At 40.7% G+C, this 15758-nt stretch overlaps 1 protein-coding gene across 2 annotated transcripts in view; it reads left to right on the top strand.

Annotated features, from left to right (window-relative positions):
* Positions 1-11237, top strand: part of LOC106611927 (5-hydroxytryptamine receptor 4-like) — a 106888-nt gene extending 95651 nt beyond the window's left edge. For both annotated transcript variants that reach the window (XM_014212600.2, XM_014212595.2), the window contains one exon: positions 8519-11237. In XM_014212600.2, coding sequence (XP_014068075.1) covers positions 8519-8609 — 91 coding nt within the window. In that variant the 3' untranslated portion in view covers positions 8610-11237. The remainder of the gene's footprint in view (positions 1-8518) is intronic.
* Positions 11238-15758: the final 4521 nt, after the last annotated feature.

The raw sequence follows: 15758 nt of genomic DNA, 5'->3' as shown, positions 1-15758 counted from the left end.
CATCCACCAATGCAGGCAGGCGGACATCTGCAACTTCACTTCTCAGTACTTGATGCATATGTATAGAGTATGTGGAAATATGTTTGTTTTTAGGTCATGGTGAATGGATGAATGATTAATTATGTTAATCTGTGAATCTGCTGTGCCCTTTTATGCCAAGTGTATCAATGTTCAGGAAAGTGATACACTTGTTTTTCACAAGAGGATTGTATCAGTAGTAGCAATGATAGGATCACATGTTACAAGTAGTCTGAAGTGTAAAGTCACACAGATACAAGGTCACTAACTACCGTTAATGCACCGTTTACTCGCTATTATGCAGGATTACAGGATAGTTTACAAGATGTTGGTAATGTTGAAATCTGATATACAAAACAAACGTGTTTTACTAGAGGATTTATTAAGACGTGCATGTGCAACTTTACATATTCACCAGGTTTTAAAGTATGTAAACCGAAAGTGAAATCTATTAATAGCTTTAAGAGGAGTAAAGTTATCTGTGCTGCTGGTCTTCAGCATCAAGTACCTTTAACACAATTTTTGCTCTGTCTGCCATTGTATGGGTTCTGGAGGACATGCCTGTCTTTGTGCTGGACTCTGAGTAGCACTTCTCAACTGTTAGTTGATCGTTGAATGAAATGACTGCATTTACTTGAACGTTCTCAACATGTGACGGCTCTTATGTTAACAGCAGTACTTTAGCCTACTTGTCATATTTGATAGACATTTCCACTTACACACTTACAAATTGTGAATTATGACAGCACATTTATTTGACAAAATGTAGAAAATATCACCCATCCTCCAACCTGTGGCAACTCTACCCACACGGACTATGACAAAAAACCATGTAGGCAACATGAATGCACCTGTGAAATGTTTGAATTAAAAGTTGACATATAAGTTCACCTATGAATTAAAGAACACAAGTGCAAGGTTGACATTCAACACATGCTCCCCTAGTTCCAGAAAAGAGCACCAACCAATCAGTTCATAGCCTATCTGATGGAAACATTGTTGAGCCGTAGAGGACAAGCTCTACCACGTAATTCAGAGGAAAGGAACCTCTCTCTCTCTGTGTGTTTCAACCTTAACAATGAGTTTCGTTTTTTTTATTAACTCCGAACATATGATTCAAAGATGTTTGTTTTACACTGTCAGGGCATCACATAAATATGAGGATTTTTCCTCTTTAAATGGACTGTAGGAAGTGAATTTTTTTCTACATAGAAAATAAAGCACCATGGGCTACATTGGACGCAGTCCAGCTGCAGGTTTCTTGCAGAGCCCTTTGATTTTTACAGTTACTGGGTTCTGCTCATTGTCATAGTAATGCATAATGTATAAATTATCACAAAAGGAAATGTTTATAGCTTGAAAAGTAACTTGTGTATGAAACACCCCACTTTGTTCTAACCATCTGAATCATAAACGCTAAGGCTCTTCTGTTAGCTATGAGCAGGTAAACAGCAGCTGGTTATTTACTATCTTGTGTTTGCTAACTTTTCCTATATGCAAATGCACTGAGTGGACTAAACATTAAGAACACCTTCCTAATATTGAGTTGCACCCCCTTTTGTCCTCAGAACAGCCTCAATTCATCTGGGCATGGACTCTATAAGGTGTTAAAAGCTTTCCACAGGGATGCCGGCCCCTGATGACTCCAATGCTTCCCACAATTGTGTCAAGGTTGCTGGATGTCCTTTGGGTGGTGGACCATTCTTGATACAAACGGGAAACTGTTGTGCGTGAATAACCCAACAGCGTGGCAGTTCTTGACACAAACCGGTGCGTCTGGAACCTACTACCATACCCCGTTCAAAGGCACTTAAATATTTTGTCTTGCCCATTCACACTCTGAATGGCACACATATACAATCCATGTCTCAAGGCTTAAAAATCCTTCTTTAACCTGTCTCCTACCCTTCATCTACACTCATTGAAGTGGATTTAACAAGTGAGTCAACACTCTTCACCCTTCCCCTGGCTTTTCTGGCTCTGTGGCTCACAGTGATGAGGTAGATGTTCTTTTTCCCCTAGGGGATGAAAGGGAAGGGACTTCCTTTAGTGCTGTCCTCATGTAAACTTCAGGCGATGGGGCCGGCCTGTGAAAATTTATAGCAAGATTTGTATCTGGTTTATGTGAAGGCAAAAAGGAATCAGACTTGCACATTTACAGCACACTTCACTCCACAACATACTCTTATAATCATGTTCACACACAAAGGTGTACTCTAATGTCTTATTCTCATGCCTCAACACGCTCTCTCTCTCTCTCTCTCTCTTTCTCTCTCTCTCTCTCTCTCTCTCTCTCGGTCACACACACACACACACACACACACACACACACACACACACACACACACACACACACACACACACACACACACACACACACACACAAACAGTCCATCTGAACTGAAGAGGGTGGTGTGTATAAGGTAAACACAGACTTCTCTCCCATGGGACTTGTAGGTACTTTTCTTCTCTCTATGTTTGCTCTCTCCATGTCTGCTCCTCATTCCAGTCAAAGAAACAATCAGGTCAGGAATGCTACACCACTGCAACTCAACCGTCACTCAGCTAAAAGTAATCAACCTTCTACCTTTGTTCCATTGAGAGATTCAGCATGTTCACCAACTTTCCTCCAACCACCACAGCTGTCTGCCCTGTGTGTTAGCTAGTCTGAACACCCACAGCTGTCTGCCCTGTGTGTTAGCCTGCCTGGACACCCACAGCTGTCTGCCCTGTGTGTTAGCTAGCCTGCACACCAACAGCTATCTCCCCTGTTTGTTAGCTAGCCTGGACACCCACAGCTATCTCCCTTGTTTGTTAGCTAGCCTGGACACCCACAGCTGTCTGCCCTGTGTGTTAGCTAGCCTGGACACCCACAGCCTGGACACCCACAGCCACCTGTGTGTTAGCTAGCCCGGACACTCACAACTGTCTGCCCTGTGTGTTAGCTAGCCTGGACACTCACAGCTGTCTCCCCTGTGTGTTAGCTAGCCTGTCTGGCCTGGCCCTGATTGTGTGCGTGCAAGTCCAGCCAGCGAGCTGTCCGTACCTTGGACCCTTCACTTAGAGATCAATCACACTGCTTAACTTATCCCCATAGCACTGCCAGGCTGGCACTGGGCCCTTTTTGGAGCTCCATGTCTATATCCAGACTAGCATATGGGCATTCTGTATGATGGAGCTCCATGTCTATATCCAGACTAGCATATGGGCATTCTGTATGATGGAGCTCCATGTCTATATCCAGACTAGCATATGGGGATTCTGTATGATGAAGCTCCATGTCTATATCCAGACTAGCATATGGGCATTCTGTATGATGGAGCTCCATGTCTATATCCAGACTAGCATATGGGAATTCTGTATGATGGAGCTCCATGTCTATATCCAGACTAGCATATGGGCATTCTGTATGATGGAGCTCCATGTCTATATCCAGACTAGCATATGGGCATTCTGTATGATGAAGCTCCATGTCTATATCCAGACTAACATATGGGCATTCTGTATGATGGAGCTCCATGTCTATATCCAGACTAGCATATGGGCATTCTGTATGATGGAGCTCCATGTCTATATCCAGACTAGCATATGGGCATTCTGTATGATGGAGCTCCATGTCAATATCCAGACTAGCATATGGGCATTCTGTATGATGGAGCTCCATGTCTATATCCAGACTAACATATGGGCATTCTGTATGATGAAGCTCCATGTCTATATCCAGACTAGCATATGGGAATTCTGTATGATGAAGCTCCATGTCTATATCCAGACTAGCATATGGGCATTCTGTATGATGGAGCTCCATGTCTATATCCAGACTAGCATATGGGCATTCTGTATGATGGAGCTCCATGTCTATATCCAGACTAGCATATGGGGATTCTGTATGATGAAGCTCCATGTCTATATCCAGACTAGCATATGGGCATTCTGTATGATGGAGCTCCATGTCTATATCCAGACTAGCATATGGGAATTCTGTATGATGGAGCGTCTCATTTAAGTCTTTCTTCAAAAAGATTCCTATGTTAATTACTGCAGTCGGCTAAATCATACCCAATTTTGAGTTTCCATCCCAATATTATACTTTATATACACCACAGAAGACTGAAATATAACAAAACTGATTGACATTTCAGCAACAACAAAAACGGTGTATTAATTATGAAATTATTAAAAATATTAAGAGCATTTCACCCATGAAGCCACTAAGTAATTTGACTGCAGGAAAGGGCTACTGCGACTGCATACATAAATTCTAGAAACAACAGTGGGTAGTGGCTGAGGCGGAGTATTAATAATTCAGCCTGCATCCCTAGAGAGACAATAGCTCACTTAATCAGGCTGGTATCATTCAAGTCAAATCTGGAGCCCCCTGCCCGTGACCCCCTGCCGCCCTGCCTGTCCCTCTTCTGGAGAATGACAAGTGGAATGTGAGCCCCAGTGAAATGAAGGGATGCTGTTCCTGCTGTGCCCTGATGCCCTCCCTGTGCCCTGTTGTGAACTAGAACATGTTGGAGTAGATTAGTATATAATAGATTTCCTCTCCCCCTGCAAAGGAAGCTTGGAATTGCAGGATTGCAGATCACCAAGAGGAGCAAGTTATCTGGGTTTTACTTTGCTAACTAATCCCATACAGCTCAGTGAAAAGGCTCCTGTCCTGAACAGCAGGACAATCTATAGCAGTGTTTTTATTCTTCACTCTGATGTTCCCAAGGTAACCAGAAAAACAAAATGGAAAACATGTATTGATCTAATCCTTTTTCTTTTTATTGTTGTTTAGTTAGTTTCCCGGTCCCCACTCTCTGAGTCATTTCATTTCACAGTTTATATTTTCAAACTGATGTCCAACTCTTTAGTCATTCTCCGAACAAAGCTGTTCAGCCAAAATTTGTCAGGATGAGCAGATTTATTCTACTGGGCCAAAGTTGAGAAGTTAAATCCCTCTTACAGTAAATAGAGTAGCTGCAATTGTATACAATAATTCATAATAGAGTTGCCAGCCTTCTACTCTCAGTGTATGTGATTGGCAGTATTCTACAGTTGACTGCTGTGGTCAAATCTAAGTGGCTGCTATGCTGTAGTCAGTGGCAAAGAGCCATTATTACCAATAAGATGAGAGCTGAGTTGGATGTCTTTAACACATCTTTGATCATCCAGCGCTAGTTTGAATACAGAGCAGGTAAAATAAGGCAGGTATTTGTTCTTATTTGTAAGCTTGGCCAAGTAACGTTATTGGATTCAGGAAGCCTGAGTATGTTTTAGATTGATCGCATTAAAATGTCAGTCTTTTCAAATGTATTTACAATACACACACTACTAGTGAAAGTACAGTAGGCTAAATATCTGATCTGAGCTCATTGATGTCATAGATTTTTTTGTTTGTGTAATTGTAATTGTGGAGATTGAGGCTACCATTTCAACACGATAGATCATGTGAGCATGAGGACAAACTGAAGAGCATGAATAGATGAGATGTACTGTAGTTAGCCTTGGCTTGAAAGGCCAACATCCAGCCATATCGCAATGACTTGAAAAGAATGGTTGGTGAAAAGAGCGGTTAGGTGTTAGGTGTTAATGAAGTCAGGATGAGAGTCAGAGAGAGAGCAGTGGAGAGTGGGCAGCAGAGACATCCCAGTCAAGCGGAAGGAAGGTCAGACAGACAGACAGACAGACAGACAGACACACGGTGGGGGCTCTGGCCTATGCCAGTTTTTGTGTTGCTGTAGCCCCATCCTTGGTATATAGAGCTTAGGGCCTGGCCCGTATCCACAAAGCATCTCAGAGTAGGAGGGCTGATCTAGGATCTGTCCATACAATCATATTCATTTTGATCTAAAAGACAAAACTGATCCTAGATCAGCACTCCTACTCTGAGACACTTTGTGGAAACAGGCCCAGGAACTGAGGGGCTGATATAGGGACACAGAGAAAAAGAGGATCTGCCCCTCTAACACAGTCATATGTTTCCAGAGCATTTGATCCATTAGGAGCAGTGTCATCATCTTCCGTTCAGTCTGTGGTCCTTTCTGTGGGTAGGTGGTAGCACTTGTTGGGTTAAACACTGCAATGTGGCAGCAATTTTGGTTTCTGCTGAATTCCGGAACATTAGAGAGGTCTGAGTTTTTTTGAAGGTACATTTCATGGCCAATTTCTAAGCAGGAATCACCTTTGGTTTGGTTGTTTATGAAAACATCTCCTAATGAGACAGTGAGTCTACATTACAGTGAAATATTTAATTCACTTCTATGTAAGCAATTTACTCCAGAGAAATCACTCATTATATGGTTTCCAAATGGTCTTTCTTTATCATCCGTTTGATGAATTGCTGTTTTGCACGTTTAAAATGTAATTTAGTGAGCATGATTTTTAATGCAATGGTATCACCCACAATTCTGCCAATCCAGGATTTTGCTATATTCATTTATTGGAGTCAATTACCTTACCTTATTGAATATTACCTTACCAGTATATGAATATCATTCTGAAACCCTTGGTTGAAAATACAATCCAAGATGCCATTGGTTTAAACAAATGTGGTGTCTGTCTTGACCGATGCATCTGGCCTCATTAAAATTTTGCCCATGTTTCAACACGGAACCCAAACCGGCTGCGAGCGTGTGCCATCGTGCATACATTTATTTTGTCCCCGCACCAAACGCGATCATGACACGCAGGTTAAAATATCAAAACAAACTCTGAACCAATGACATTAATTTGGAGACAGGTCGAAAAGCATGAAACATGTATGGCAATTTAGCTAGCTAGCTTGCACATGCTAGCTAATTTGTCCTATTTAGCTAGCCTGCTGTTGCTAGCTAATTTGTCCTGGGATATAAACATTGAGTTGTTATTTTACCTGAAATGCACAAGGTCCTCTACTCCGACAATTAATCCACACATAAAACAGTAACCAAATCATTTCTAGTCATCTCTCCTCCTTCCAGGCTTTTTCATCTTTGAACTTATATGGTGATTGGCATCTAAACTTTCATAGTATTACCATGACGACCGGCAAAACAGTTCGTCTTTCAATCACCCACGTGGGTATAACCAATGAGGAGATGACACGTGGGTACCTGCTTCTATAAACCAATGAGGAAATGGGAGAGGCAGGACTTGCAGCGCGATCTGCCTCAGAAATAGGAATGACTTCTATTTTAGCCCTTGGCAACGCAGACGCACATTGGCGCGTGCGAGCAGTGTGGGTGCAATAATTGAATAACATGGATTTTTACATTTATTTTGCAACGCTCGCGCATGCGACGTGTCCGGTCTGGTCAGCATGTTAGACTTTAAAACCACAGGCTTTAATTGGTCTTTGGATTAATAGGATTCAAATTCTACCTCTACAACCACCCCCATGACAACCCCAGTCATATGATTTCTCAAATATGAAGTGAAAGAGAGGTTGTTTCTGGACATGCCTTTCAATCATGCAGACATAGTCCTATAGCATGGTCATTTGACTACTTTTTCAAAGCCTTGGACGATGTCAAGAAATGTCTCAATTTTCCTCAATAGAATGTTATATGTGTCGAGTGAATGAATGATCACATGACAGTGAATGGGAGTTCATGCTAATTTATGATTATATGTCCTTTGCGGGGAGATGATCCGTGCAAAACATCCCTGAAATTGAACTCCATATGAAACGGTTGATCATATTGCTTACTCATTTGAGAGTCACCGTGTCCGGAAAAATAGGATTAAGAAAACATCTGTGGCCCTAAACTTGTCAAAGTAAATTGATGGCATGACTAAAATGTGCAGCTCGATGGTTTTAAATCATCATTCTTTATCGTCTCGATTCATCAACATGACACTATTTCAGTCATCCATTAAAGTCAAAATGTCTGCCTATATGCCAATTTGGTGTATCTTCAAGTTCTCATGATGCCAGATGGTGAAAGGGAGTGTTGTCATCTCAAGTAGAAGTCTCGCTGTCTTGACTCAGCCTTACATCCCACTTGTTCATGTCACATCGTATAATTGGAGGGGTATAGTTGTATATTTGAACAGTGTATCTGAATATGGTCGTTATAAAGCACTCTGACTACTTTATAGCTTCCTCACTAATCCTGGTTGACCATGGCCTTTAGGGAACCAGTTAAGGTTTCACTGTAGTTCCACTCCTGTATTGCTGCCAACAACAACCTCAGAGAAGAGAAAGTATGGCTCACCTCCTCAGAGCCAAACCCAATGTACTGTCATCCCAGAGCTTCATGTTAACCAGACTGCTTGAACCTGGCAGAAGAGACGTGCTGCTCTCTTTATGTGGGATTTAAGTTACTCAACAATACCTCTCTCCGTTCCAGGGTTGGCTATAATTTCAACAAAACAGTGAATCCTAAATTAAATATATTGTTATGCACTTTCTTTAATCTGTGTGCTGTGTGTGTCTTTAGGAATGTTGATATATCTCAGAATATTGAAGCACATTGAATGATAACCCCATGTCACTTTGAAACTAATGTTACATTTCGTATCATTTCAGGTATGCTGCCCTGCACAATGGAAACCACATTGAACAGGAAAAGCAGTCGTTGCAAAGAGAGGACACAGAGTCGCAGGAGTCCTGCTTCTGACAACCACAGACAGACAGACAGACAGACAGTCACTTCCCCATGTAGGCTGAGACAGGGACTGGGTCAGAACCAGCCCTAGAGGGGTCATTCTAAAACAGCCTCTCCAACTGAGAGACATCCAACTCAACAACATCTCCGGACTTCATTCTTAGTAGCAGGATTTGATTATGGACTGTGGAACACTAAAAGGTGAATAATGTTGCCAAAGCTATTTGATATGAACTTGGTTTTAAGATATGTCCTTCCATATTTCCTTTTCTTAGAAAAGGAAGGAAAACACTCCAAATCTCTCTGATCCACTATAGCTCCGTTAGAAGACGAATGTTCCAGTAAGGCTTAGTGTCACTTAGAATGAAGCATTAACTTGAAATGTTGTAATTTAAAAAATGTAAAGGTCTCTTGTCTCTCCCTGTCATTGGTGCCCTGTACTCAATCACTAGCAGCCTACATCATCTGATTTATCTTGATGTTCTGCACAATCTTCAAAAGCCGAAAGGGATAGAAAGTAATTGAACACACCTACGGTAAAGTATGAAGTAATTCAGCTCTTGACCGACTCTTGATGAGTATTATTAGCTGCTAAAATATATAAAGGATCCATCCCTTCCCTGTCATGACTCATCTCTCAGATGTCTACAAGGAAGGACCATGCAATAAGATGGACATGTTTCGATGAAAGCTTTTAAAAGGTTATGGTTGCTGGAGTCATTTAATCTTGGTCACAGTATTTTACCTCCTACTGCTGCTGTGTGGTAGTCTACTACCGTACTCTGTACAGTACGTGTGTGCATACTTGAGATCATGTCCTATGCTTTTTGAAGTGCCGCTCTCAACATCACGTGTGTTTAGTCCAGTACACAGTAACATCCAATGTCTTATACATGACTAACAGTAGCCTGAAAACATGTGCCAGAATGTACTCACATTTTCATTCATTTTATATTCATCAGCAATCAAAGGTATCCTTGAAATGTATACACAGCACTTCAGCCAATTTTTACTTGCACCTGAAATGTAAACATTGGCTTTTTCACTTAGGTTATTTTCCTGTGCAATTTCAGAGCAAACCAATCCACTTGCTGAGTCCTTCAGTAGGCTACCAATGAGGTCTAGCTCATGTAAGGTATTCGCCACCAAAGCCAGCATTTAATTTTCTATGAGTCATCAAATAGAGGACCAGTGGTACACTTAATTATATGTTCTGTCCAAAGCACTGGGAATATTTACTTTCAGTAAGCAATGTAAAGAGATCAACCAACAGGATGAAGAGATTACCAACTGTATTTTCCCCCACACATCCATTCTGTTAAACACACATTCAATTTAAACTAAATGACCCTGTTGGTTGAACTTCCTGATGAAATGTCCAACCTTTGTAGATATCTGCTTTTGATGGGCTAACAGTACGGTCCTCATGTTTCTGTAATGCAGAGAATGTAGATGACCATTCAGATGTCTCAGAGTGGGGTGTTGACGGCAGGGTCAAGTGTGTTACACAGTGTCCAGAAGCATTAAGCCATTAATCATGACATTCATACCGTCTTCCTCCTTAGAAAACTGAAACTTCAGTAACAACACTCCTTCATCCTGTCCTTGGATTCAAACTTTCCCCTGGAGATTCATGAGAAGTAATAATAACGTTGAGTTTTATTTTAGGAATATTTATACTTTTCAGGGGAAGGTTTTTAGTGGCATTGACAGTTCTGCTATTCCAGAGGGTCTTGGTCGATACAAATGTTCTTGTTTTTTCCTGCAGTAACTGACAGCTAAATGTATTTAGAATATATAGGCAGAGCATTTACAGTGCTATACCCTCCCACTACAGACATCAAACTAATGTGTTTTTTGTTCGTTTTTTTATTCTCCTTTTAAAAAACGATATCTTTCACTGTGACCTCTTCCTTAATTGAAGCACTAGCACTTTTGTAAAATATAGATGATAATGTAAAAAGATTATTCCATAGTCTTCTCATCAGTTGATTGTCCGAGACCAACATGATGTAAACCATGAATAGGTATTTTGATCACTTAAGTTATTAACTTTCCTTTTCATTCATCCTGAGGATTTAATTTAATTTTTTATTTTATTTTTGGTAATACATTCAGAAAATTGTGTTATGTCATTTTTAAAAAATTATGAATATAAAAGTAACTACAATGTGTATAATCCATTCTAATTATATAAACATCTTCTCAAATGATTCCTTTTGTGAGTAAGACTGTGCACTTTGTACTAACAATGCAACATAATGTTTGTCCGTGAACTATCTTAACCATTTGTATATTTTATTTTGTGTTTGTGTTTTTTAGGAAGTGAATTCAGCCAATGAAGCAGATTATGCATTGTTCTGTCAGCATAATGAAGGCTTCTGTTTCTGAGATTTTAAAGTTTAAATAGTGATGTATTTTTCTGCAAAGAGTGTAAAATGAGTCTGTCTGTTCAGTGGGCAATTATAATGACTTTATATTCTCCATTCCAGTAGCTCTGCTGGCCTATCCTTCCAGCACAGTATAATGGTAAAGGCTGAACATGTATGCTACCATATACTATGACTGATGCAGTCTCATACAGCTGTTGATTGAGCTTTCCTTTGTTCAGGATGTTTATAAACCTTGTTCATCACAACATTCTATTGCCAGTTTTCAGTGGACGTGGCCACCATAATAATTTCAGCCAAACAAAAAAGTGTGTCCCATCATGTTTTGTTTGTGATAATAGGTACAGGATTCTGCATACGCACTCCCCCGGGCCTAGCGGTTACCATGACACCTGGAATATAAAGCTCTGTGATTGACATGGTACATTATGTGTTGGTGGTTGAAAGTCCAGAATTAGAATACTGCCTGTAGAGATTTAAAAAGGACAACCTCCTGTGGTAATAACACACCTTTCATGTTTACTATAGTACTTTACATGCAAGAGGTAGATTTGAAAGGAGAACCATAAAATAGCGCATATTTGACAGCTGATAATGGAAAGTATGGTAATTCATTGTATCTACTGCTTTGTCCAGTAGGAGCTCCTTTTTATCCTTTGTGGATAACATACACATACGTAAAAGGTTAAAGTGGTGATATATTCAATGATTCATCTGTTCATTAGTGATCAGAACCACAGGCATCTTCTTGTCCCTGTGGTGTATTCTAACACCCCCTGACTCTGCATACTCAGGACATCTGAAGCCCCATTTATACCTGCAGCTAACATGCATCCTTCATCCTGATCTTGTCCTGATCTTGTCCGTTTACACTTACAAGATCTGATCAAAGTCTTTGAATCGTACACACCTGTCTGGAAATGTGGGTACAATCAGAATGTGGACATGATCCGGACACAGGACGCATGTTCACACCTATAAATGGGTCTTGAGAGAGGCTGAGCTTTGAGGTCAGTTGTCAAGAGGCGAAAGGCAAGGGACTGCACCTCACATAGAGAGCTACAATGTAATAGGCAAATCAAGTCAATCATACATAACTCATCTGGGGAGATATTGGACAATGAGGAAGAAAAATGAAATATGCAGTTTCAACAAACCATTTTTGTTAAGCCAATTTAAAACATACACAAATGTTGGTACTTTTAAATCTCAACAAACCATTGCCTTTTAAAAGTTGATCTAGATGCAACAACGTCATAGAAAGAGTTGTATCTCAAAGCCATACATTCCCGGTTTGGACATTTTGGTTCAATCCTTTTTCTGTTTTTGTCATGTTGTCACCATGTCTTCACACCAGGAACCCCCCAACCTTCCAGTCTCACTCTTAGGGTGCTGCCTCTGAAAGCTGCCCTGAAGGCAGAGCAAGCTCACAGCATGAATGTGCTCAACAGTAAATCTCCCAAAAAGGTTGTCGAAGAATAAACTTTTGTAATAACACTCAGTATTTATTTTGATGGAAGAAAGATGGGTCACTATTTTCATGTCAGGGAGCTATAACGTGTATGACTTTTTCTGTTGCTATGTGACAGCTTTAATAAATGATAATGAATGATAATTGAAGACGGAGAGATGTTACTAATCCCTGGCTTCAGGTTTCCTTTTGGTGTCACCTGGCTCTGATAGAGAGCATGCTAGTAATTTACATTACAGATAATAATGTCCTTCAAGCACTCCATAAACAATTACTGTTAGCTCCAAATGCTAAGCATTCAAAGTCTCTCCCTCTCTTTCCACAGTCTCAGTGAGGGAGGGATTGGAGTGTTCATTGGCTGCCTGGCTTGTTATATAATAGTGAATAGAGCAGGTAACATAGGTTGGGACCTTTTGCCCTTTTACCATAAGCAATGGCACTCAGTTCCAGTCCCTGGGGCACAGTTAGAATACAGTCTATTGATTCAGAAAGCCAGAGCTCATTTCTCCTTCAGCCAATACAAGATAAATAGAATGCGTCACTTCCAACCTCTCAGTACACTGGGAATGCATCTGACTGAGAGTCCTTAGAATAAGCATACCTCATGTACCAGGTAAAATCAAACTTACGTGTGTTCCTCTTATCATGTTCTACATTGGAGTCCCATGGGTCAATAATTATGCTAGTCATGTTAGCATAACGTCACATTAATGTCTCCTTAGGTGTACAGTAATGTTAATGCTAACCCTATCACACACATAGGTCCTCAAACATGTAGGTTCTTGTACAAGCTGGGTTGCTGCCGTCATTCTGGTCCCAAAGCTGGTCACCATATGGCTCAGCTTGGTTACCAGCAGACCTTTGACAGACAAGTACCACACATCCTGGTTCCCAGACAGACCTACTGTACGTATGACAGACAGACGTGAGCCTCATCACACGACGGCCTGTTTAAATCAGATGGAAACCCTTACAGAATCACAATGCCTTGCAGCTGTCAAAGCAACAACGTTTTCCATAACTGGTTTAACAGATGGACTTGCCACCTTGGGGTTTTGTCTCCCCATTCTGGACTACAGTAGGCTATGTGCCTGACACACAAAGTAGTCTCCTTCTTTCTCGTCTGCTTCTTTGCTTTAAAATTAATTTAATGTGTATCCTGACACTCTATGCACAAGCTCACACACACACTCACACACTCACACTAAACTACAGTATGAGGCATCCTGCTGTAGATTAATTTTACAGTGCAATGACAGGTTGGACTATTGCACCACCATAGAAAAAACTGGTTGGCAGCTAGCACAGATATAACTGGTTCCGGGATATACAAAACTTTTCTCAATAAGCAATCACATTGGTAAAGTCATGGAGGTTTTTCCTTTCTGAAGCTGATTGGCCTTAGCATGCAGGGACTCATTTCCTGCTTATTGATTTGATCTACTTCCTCTTTATTTCTCATACCTGACATTCCGTCATTTATTTCTCAGTCTATTCAGTGTGAATATAATTTGGAGAGAGTTGTTCACTACTCAAACACTTGTTTTGAGATAAACTTCAGTTTAAATGTAAACAGTTATCTATTGATTTCCATTACCATGTTGAGGTTAACCGACATTGATGATACAAGCTTCATCAAGTATTTTCTACAAAATCGTTGAGCCAGTAGAACTTCAGCTCTAATTCCTGTGGCGTTCACAGTTTGGCCTGATTACAAAGAGAATTCTTGGTCCCTAACAGTTATCAAGCACCATGCGGAAGCCAACCGTATAATTATTGTGTGGAAACTGAACAATGTCTCTCCCTGATTGTCTCGTGGAGGAGTTTCAGAGCCCATTCATCATTCCCTCCCTCCCTGTGAGGATCAGGCCATGTTTCATTTAAAAAGAGAGTAGAAAAAGCAGCATTTTAACACGCGAAAATGTCAGAGTACTAATGGACTTTGCACTTACTGACGTAGTGAGCCTCTCCTTGGGTTGTCACCAGTTACCACAGCCACAAAGTCTAAACCCCACCTATTTCTAACATTTCTCTTCTTAAAACCTGATTTTAAACCTAACCCTAACCTCAACCCTAACCTTAGCCACACTGCTAACCTTACACCTAACCTTAATCTTGAGGAGAGAGATCGTGACATCGCAATTAAGCTTGCCTAACATGGTAAAAATGCTCCATTCACAGATTTCTTTCCCGGGTCCTATTTCCCTTGGCACTCTCTCATAACTGTCTCAACTTGACCTTTAAACATACATTCTAGATTTTAATGACTTTGTAAGCTTTCTAATAATGCATCTAACCTTTAGAACAGGGATGCGCAACTCCAGTCCTCGGGGGCCAGAGATGTCAGACTATTCCCCCCATCCCTAGCAAACACAGATGATTAAACTAATTACATTCTAAGTCCTTAAGAGTCTAAGCCGGAGGGGGGGAATCTTATGGAATTGTTTTAAGAAGGTCAGACCAAGGATAATTTAGCCATTTGATTTTGAATTGAAGGACACCTTCAGGTAGTAAAATATAACAATTATTAGATTAAACATTGAATTTGGCCTTACTGCTATTAGCCCATAGAAACGCATTGAATAACATATTCATACATGGAAAAACAGCTAGTCAAAAATGTAATAAAAAAGGATGTTTTTTGTGTAGTGTCTGTCCTATATCTGAGAGATAGAAAGATCAAGATTTTTTTTGTTTGACACCTGTTATCCATCTTATTTTAGGCACTAAACTACTTTCATATATACTATACATCCATCATTTTTTTAAACTGGTACCGGGCTACCTTCAGATGAGTCTTGTGAGGCTTGTGGGCACCCTAGAGCAAAACATGTATTGGTTCATGAGAGTCTCACCTTTCCACAGAGGGGTCATATTAGTGTGTAGCCCAAACTGTTCAGGCGCTATAGACAGACGTTGGCAGATCGGTGGTACCGACTTCAGGCATGTCCAATACTGCATCTGGGGGTTATAGAGCAAAATGGAGAACACCATCGTGTTCGTGAGAGTCTCATCTTTCCATAGAGTGGTCATACTATTTCGGATGCTACAGATGTTTTCGTGAGAAGACTGATTTTCAGGATGTCTCTTGGTCTGACAAAGACCTCTGTACTGTAGTTCGGTCGACATTGGCGGATGCTGTGGATTGAGATGCAGCCCATGCAACAAAACAGATCTTCAACAGAGAGATTTCAATGGGGATTTTTTTATTTTGCTGATTAGATTTCTATGTGTGTTAGCTGGGGCTGGGGAAAACGTGTGACACCAATTAGACCCCTGAGAACTGGAGTTGCTCATCTC

The sequence above is a fragment of the Salmo salar genome, chromosome ssa09 (genome assembly GCF_905237065.1).
Source record: "Salmo salar chromosome ssa09, Ssal_v3.1, whole genome shotgun sequence".
Classification (NCBI taxonomy): Eukaryota; Metazoa; Chordata; class Actinopteri; order Salmoniformes; family Salmonidae; genus Salmo; species Salmo salar.
This window is presented reverse-complemented; position numbering and strand designations above follow the sequence as displayed.